This window comes from Rhineura floridana, chromosome 8, assembly GCF_030035675.1.
Source record: "Rhineura floridana isolate rRhiFlo1 chromosome 8, rRhiFlo1.hap2, whole genome shotgun sequence".
Taxonomy (NCBI): domain Eukaryota; kingdom Metazoa; phylum Chordata; class Lepidosauria; order Squamata; family Rhineuridae; genus Rhineura; species Rhineura floridana.
Window position 1 is genome coordinate 86,474,552 of NC_084487.1, and position 7,152 is coordinate 86,481,703.

Here is a 7,152-nt window from a genome sequence, read left to right on the forward strand (position 1 = left end):
GGAGTAACAATTTTTTCAAAAAATAATTGGTGAAATGAAGCTACATGATGAAGCTTGCATAATAAAATGATGGAGAAGTTGGAGCTGTAGTTCAGTGTCCTGTATGTTGTAACATGCACCCATGATGAAGCATTCAACTCTTTGCACTGTTACCAATGCAATACAATTCTTTTTACAAAGAGAAATGAACTGATTTGTGCTTTTTTTGCTACCTCCAATGTAGAACAGATATTTTGCACATAGGAGCAATAGTGTGGCCTTACCTTGAACTATCAACTTGGAGCATTTACTATTTTTGAGGTATAGTGGATTCATATTTGCTCAGTGCATTTTTCTTTTCTGTTTCCTCAGGAATTTGGCAAGTCCTGGGAAGAGGTTCAGTCAGAAGATGACCGAGAATTATTAGACAACCAGGAAGAGTAATAGGAGGCATTTTTGTGTGTTTTGTGTTGAAAGTTTAGGGAGGTGGAAAATGTATCCTGTGGGTTTGATAATATTATGCTGGGAGGAAAAACATGACATTCAGGGACAACATAGGTATGAATATCCTCTGTCCCTAGCATTTTTAAAGGACCTAAAAGAAGGGAGCAGCAGGGTTCAAGAAGGGATGGTTTAACACACCCACCCTCTGCCAACACTTTTTTCTTTAATGATGTTAGTGTTCTCCCCTACTCCAGCTGCTGTTTGCCCTGCAAAGTCAACATACAGGTGCCCACATTCCACTGGACAAATAGCAGTCTTTCATGGCTACACCTTATTACCGGGGGGGAAACCCAAACTGTGAGTCATCCTGTTTGCGGGTCTCCAGCATCACATCTACTTTGACTGTTAGTTTTCACAAATATGCTGTTCAATTACTCTATGCCTGCCCCCAGAGAAGTTTCCAGAAGCAGCCATCTGGAAGACTCCCGCTCCCTCATATTTTATTACCAGAGTGCACCCCCGCTTGTTTCTTTGTACCTCCTAGAGTAAGAACATAGGAAATGGCCATACACTGAATCGGACTGTTGGTTCATCTAGCTCAGTATTGTCTACACTGACTGGCAACAGCTCTTCTGGATTTCAAGCAGGGGTCTTTTCCAGTCCTACCTGGAGATGCTGGGGATTGAACATGAGGCCTTCTGCATGCAAAGCATGTGCTCCAACACTGAGCTATGGCCCTTCCCTAAAAGCACATAGGGTAGGAACGTAGGAGTACATAGGAAGCTGCCTTATCCTAAGTCAGGCCATTGGTCCATCTAGCTCAGTATCATCTACACTGACTGGCAGCTGCTGTCCAGGGTATCAAGGGTCTTTCCAAGCCCTACCTGGAGATGTCTGGGATTGAGCCTGGGACCTTCTGCATGCAAAGCATGTGCTCTACCACTGAGCTGCAACCCTTCCCATAATAGCAGACTCTCATATTTAGTCCTGAATCAAGGCTAGAGATTTCTTCCCACTAAATATGTTAAAACTTGGAAGAGATTGTGAATTTTATCTTGTGCACATTTGAGTTCCAGTCAGGACAATGATAGATGGTATCTCTTGCCCTTCACGTACCTTTTTGGCCCTTCTGTTGCCATGTGTTCTCTCTCCCAGCCCCCCAAATTATAATTGTATATTGTAATGTTTGTCATTTCCAGAAAGATTGCTGTATGGGCATTCCTCTGTCCTTCTAAAAAGCCAATCATATCACACTTGCCTAATTTCTTTTTTTAAAAGCCCATATGAATCGGGGAAAGAAGGCAAAGGACCATGAGTCCACTCATGCCCTAGGGAAGATTAACACAATAAAAACTGAGTTTCCACCAATATACTCAACTCTAAATGAGCTTTGCCTCAAAAGATATACCTTACAAAATTTCACAGCAGTTCTTCAAGCCTTCATTTCAGGTTTTGAGAAATTTGGGGCAATGGTATGTGTGTGGGGAGGGGAAATGAGGTTAAGAGAAGGTAAAACTAAGCTAGTGTGAACAGAATACAGTTCCTTTTCTAGCTGTTATTTCAGAGCATGGCCACTAACTAGTGGTTTTGATTGCTATAGAGATGGCATAGTCTGAGCAACCTGAAAGAGAAAAGAAATCCTCTATTGAAACAAAATATTGTCTTACATTTTAGTATAGACCTGGAAATATGCCTTTGTAAAATGTTCCTTTAAAAGTAAGCACACTCTTATCCTTCTGCTTGATGTGTAGCAGTAACGAATTGTTTACCTTATCAAATAATAAATATTAGTCCAGTCTGCATAACTGGGGGAAAATGCTGCCTGCTCTTGTTGGATTTATAGAAGGGATGCCTGACCACATATTAGTGCGGGGGGGAGGGGAGAGGGACACACTGATATAAAAGGGCTGTAGAATTGAAGTGAGCTTCAGATGGAGATGGTAAGACCTACTTCAGAGGAGGTCCTACTTAATTCTTAGAATTAATTTCTGCCAATATAACATGCACTCTTATAGTTAACCTATGCTATCACTCCCTGCAACTGCAGGCTTGGGTGCTGACTGCCAATCAGCAAAATGTAGGCAAAATGGGGCCACTGAGAAATGGGTGAAATGGGACCACTGAGAAACAAGGGGGTTTGCAGAAGCTCAAAAAATCTTTGTGGAAAAACATAAAAGGGGGACAAGCCCCTTAATGACCTCCCAAAAAGGGCTGAGCATGTTTAGTGACTACTAGCGGAGGCTGGTACCTCCAATATCAGTGGGGCAATGAATCTACTCTGGGTTTTAGTCCAAACTTTCAAGGAGCTGGCCAAGGAGATTTTAGAATCTTGGACAGCTCCTTGAAAGTTCAGACTAAACCCCGGGTGGTTTCATTGCCCCACTGACATCAAACAATCTCCACTGGTGACTACGGAATGCTAAGGGTTGTGTGGTGGGAGATGGGTGGGCGAATGGAATGAAGTATCATGGCTGACTTGCAGGAAGACTCTGCATTGCAATGCTTTTTTGTTGCAAGTCCCACTTGTGGCAGTCTAATCCATAATTTGTAATAAATGAAATCATTATGAATTTAGAATAGCGTGTCTAAAAAGAAAATTGCCCCCTTGTGATTGGTTTCAAGCAGCAAAATCTGTTTTTCCAAATGAATTGCAAATTGGCAAATGAAGCTCACTCAGTCAAAGTAATGCTTTCTTTTCTGGTCATGTGGGAGATCCTGGCCAGGGAAGGATTACTTGCACGACTTGGCTCAGCCTTCTTCAATCTGCTGCCCGTCAGCCTCGGCCAGCTTGGCCAGTAGTCAGAATGACAGGAGTTGTCATCTAAAACATCTGGAGAACACTAAGCTGGGGAAGACTGCTCTAGCCATTTTGTTGCAACCCCAAAACATTGCTGAAAGAGAGTTCCCTTTCAAAGCTGGTGAAGATTTTTGTAAAATAGCTTTTCCTTCCATTTCAGCTGAGCTCCAGTTTCCATGGAAAAGGGCAGTGCTTTGCTCTCTCTGAGCATATTATGTACCTACGCTGATGTAGCTGCATTAAAGCTTGTGAAGTTGATCCCCGTTTACTTTAATGTTAGAGAAGTTAAAGTAGAATTTGGTCCCATGTCTGCAGCTTCTTTATATCTTTCGGAAACCTTCTCAAAATGGCAATTACAAGTGGCTTTTTGTAATGCTTCTTTGCAGAGACTGGTCTGGTTGGGAAGAACATCCGGTCTGTGCAGTCTGCCTTTTCTGTGAGAAGCAGACAGACACGACAGAAAAACTCTATGTTCACATGGAGGTAAGAGGCACATACCACTTTCTACATTAGATCTTGCTGTGGAAAAGAGATAGGATAATTTGTATTAGGGTGCCCTGTTTTAGTCCAAATATGCTATTGTTCCCCAACATGGTGCTCCAAATGTTTTGGACTATAATTCCCGTCATTCCTGACTATTGGCTATGCTAGCCAAGGCTGATGGGAGTTGCAGTCCAGAGCATCTGGAGAAGGCTACTTTATATTATATGAGCTTCAGCAGAGCACACTGGCAAATACCATGCAGAGTAAAACAGTCCTGTGCTAGGTGGAACAATAGTTTGATTTACTGTGATGCTGTTTGCTATGGTGTAACTGAACTAACATTAAGAACATTCAGATTGTAAACAGTAACAAAGTAGTCATTTTTAATCTGGTTACTTTTTTAGATGTGTTTATTGTTTATAAACTTTGAATTCCATTTTGAAACATTCTTAACTGGAACCTCATTTTACTCTTCTCCAATTCCAGGAGGCTCATGGATTTGGCCTGCTAAAAATTAAGACTCAGCATGGTGAGTGAAAGCATATACTGTGTCAGAAACATCTGGTGCTTCTAGAAATGCTCCTTCTTTTTAGAAGTAGGGAACCATATGTCACTCTATGTGACTCCCATGTTCTTCCATTATGGCAGAACTGAGTTTTTCTGAATGTCAAAGGGGTGCCACTAGCTAACTGTTCATAGTGGTTCTCAAAAAAACATTATAGCAAGGAGATTAAGTCCCATTTTCTCTCCCTAATTTTTAAATTCTTTTTAACGTTGCATCTGCAGTTTACCACTATGGAAATTAAGCCATCCAGCTAAATGGGTGACACATCTTATTTTTCAAAAAGCCTGTTAGGTCTCCTTTTCCAGCGCAGAAGATATCAAAATAATGGCACAATGTCTTAATGGCACAGTCTAGCCATGTCTACTCAGAAAGTCCAGTAGAGGTTACTCCCAGATAAGTGAGGTTAGGATTACAGCCTAACTGGCCCTTGCTGGATAGCCTCTAATGTATATATCTATAATATAACCAGCAAACTTGTAGCTAAAAATGTCTACTCTGCTTAATGTTTTCACATGTTCATAGTTTTATTTAAGCCCATTTCTGTGTTCTTATAATCTTGTTTGGGTTTTCCACTATACTTGGGTGTTTCGCATAAGGACAGAGACAGACTTAGGGATAACAACCCGTTCTTATGTTTCCAGAGATGGTGAATCATCTGTTGTTATGCAGGCCTTGGTGCCACCTGATACCTACCCAGTACCTAAAAGAGCCTCACTAGAATGTCTGATACCTCCTTCCCTGTTCCATCTTCAGACTGTGAACAAATGCAGACTCCCTGGCTTCAACATAAGCAAAAATAACATCTCTCCGCCCTGCCTATAGCTCTGCTTACCATCTGGCCTGATGCAGAATTCTGAAGAACTCAAAAGCTTGCACACGATTTTGTGATATGTTGGTTGGCTTAATAAAAGTATTGCCCTAATATGGATTTTGGAATTTTAAAAAAATGGGCCAATACATCTATCTTCACTACTTGTTTCAGCTGTGTGTCTTCCAGTTTCCCCCCACCCCCTGCTTAAATTTCTCTTCGTTTGCTAGGTTTGAATTTCTATCAGCAAGTTAAATTAGTGAACTGCATCAGAAGAGAGGTCCATCAGTGTCGATGTTACAGTTGCCAGGAGAAATTTCAATCAAAAAGGGAGTTGGTAAATCATATGGAAGAGACCAAACATATAGCATTTCTACCAGCCAGTTCCATGTGGGATCAGCCACAGTAAGAGTGTGTTTGTTTTTCTTCATCATTATGGTCAGTGCATGATAGTGACCTGGTTCACATGACACAATAAACCAAACTATGGTTTACTGAGACCATGTGAATATGTGGGCTCCAGGAGAGGAGCTTGCAGCCACTTTGCTACACCCAGATCTTTTTACTGTCATGCTGCGCTGAGCTAAGCCAAGGTTTGGCTTAGCATGTCATTTGAATCAAGACTTATGGTTAAGCATTCTCTCTCACTGTGCTATTTGGGCCTACTTTGTCTTTTCTGAAAACTAAACAAGTGTTACACATAGCCACATACCCTGAGAGTGAAAGGACTACAGAATGCAATGTCCACTTTGTTTGGTTAAAACATTGCACAAATGATACGATGCAAGGAATGCAGTATATCAGTCAGTGCATGACTTTTCTTCAACCACAAAGTTACATTTTCATTATGGCTGTGAGTTCTAGGTGATTGACAGCGAACACTCAGTACATTATACTGGATGGAACCAAGTGATCATTACACCAAGCACAAACTGGGCATCCTGAAAGAATATCCAAAATCATTACCTTAAACAGCCCATAAATTCCTGCTAGAATTTCTGATGACTAAATGCATTGATTATATGGAACAAAGGGTATTGTGCATGTATGCATACTGGTGCATGCACACCCAAATATTAGAGCTACTTCCCCCCCCCAACGCTCCCCACACTGCTGGGGAACATGCATAAGAATTACAGTCATGTGAGAGGATTCAGATTATACAGATCTTTTCTATTCGGTTGGCCCCACCTACATGGTTGCAATATTCATACACATACCCCACACTGAGCTCAGTCAGCCAGGGTATACAAACAATAAAGTAATGCCATGGGGAAGCAGCACCAATGCCACAAGGTAGGTAGGTATGTAAAGAGGGTCTTTGACTGACCAGGTATTATTTTTGTACACCGCCCAGAGAGCCTTCGGGCTTAGGGCGGTATATAAATTAAATTAAATAAATAGATAAATAAATTGTTTCTTTTTAGGTATTATTTTCCTACTTATGAAAATGATACTCTTCTCTGCACGCTCTCGGATAGTGAGGATGAATTGACAGCTGGGAAACAGAGAGAGGATGTGCCTGTCATTAGTGAGGATATTTCTAACATGGAGGCTCTCAAACGGAGCAGTGTGTTAAATCAACTTCTTCGAGAGGAGATAAATAACGGAGAACCTTGATCATTAAGTGAAGCGTCTTTCTTAATATGCAGCCAATTGCCTTGCAAAGCAAAAGGTGATTTGGTAATCTTAACAGTTTGAGTCTGTGATTGTAACAGATCATCTCATTGAATTAGATGCTCAAATAAAAAATAAACATTTGAAACAAATCTTGTCTTCATTCTTTGTTACTTTGTATTTTAATCACTTACAGTTTGTTTATTGACTCAAATTGTATTCATTTAGGCTTATTCATAAGCTATGCTTAGGATTGTAGCTACTGTGCTACATAACTGGTTTAGCTATCAGAAAACTGTCGTGTTTATTGGTACAGATGCTTTTTCAGCTGTACATCTTCAGTAAAACAAAGTGTATGGCTGCCATTTTACAGATGTAAGAAGGAGACAACATAGCTCTTCATTTGTTATATAATGTTGCTTAGAGTCTGATTAACAGAATAGGATTTCAGCTTCTATT

General features: G+C 40.8%; 1 protein-coding gene across 2 annotated transcripts in view; it reads left to right on the plus strand.

Moving 5' to 3' along the window:
• ZNF277 (zinc finger protein 277) overlaps positions 1–6,845 on the plus strand; it is a 50,192-nt gene extending 43,347 nt beyond the window's left edge. Inside the window, exons 8-12 of one of the 2 annotated variants that reach the window (XM_061640011.1) lie at positions 352–419; positions 3,607–3,703; positions 4,190–4,232; positions 5,307–5,481; positions 6,504–6,845. In XM_061640011.1, the coding sequence (XP_061495995.1) occupies positions 352–419; positions 3,607–3,703; positions 4,190–4,232; positions 5,307–5,481; positions 6,504–6,696 (576 nt within the window). In that variant the 3' untranslated portion in view covers positions 6,697–6,845. Of the gene's footprint in view, positions 1–351; positions 420–3,606; positions 3,704–4,189; positions 4,233–4,909; positions 5,197–5,306; positions 5,482–6,503 lie in introns of those variants that run through there. The other variant, XM_061640012.1, reaches the window with a different exon arrangement.
• Positions 6,846–7,152: the final 307 nt, after the last annotated feature.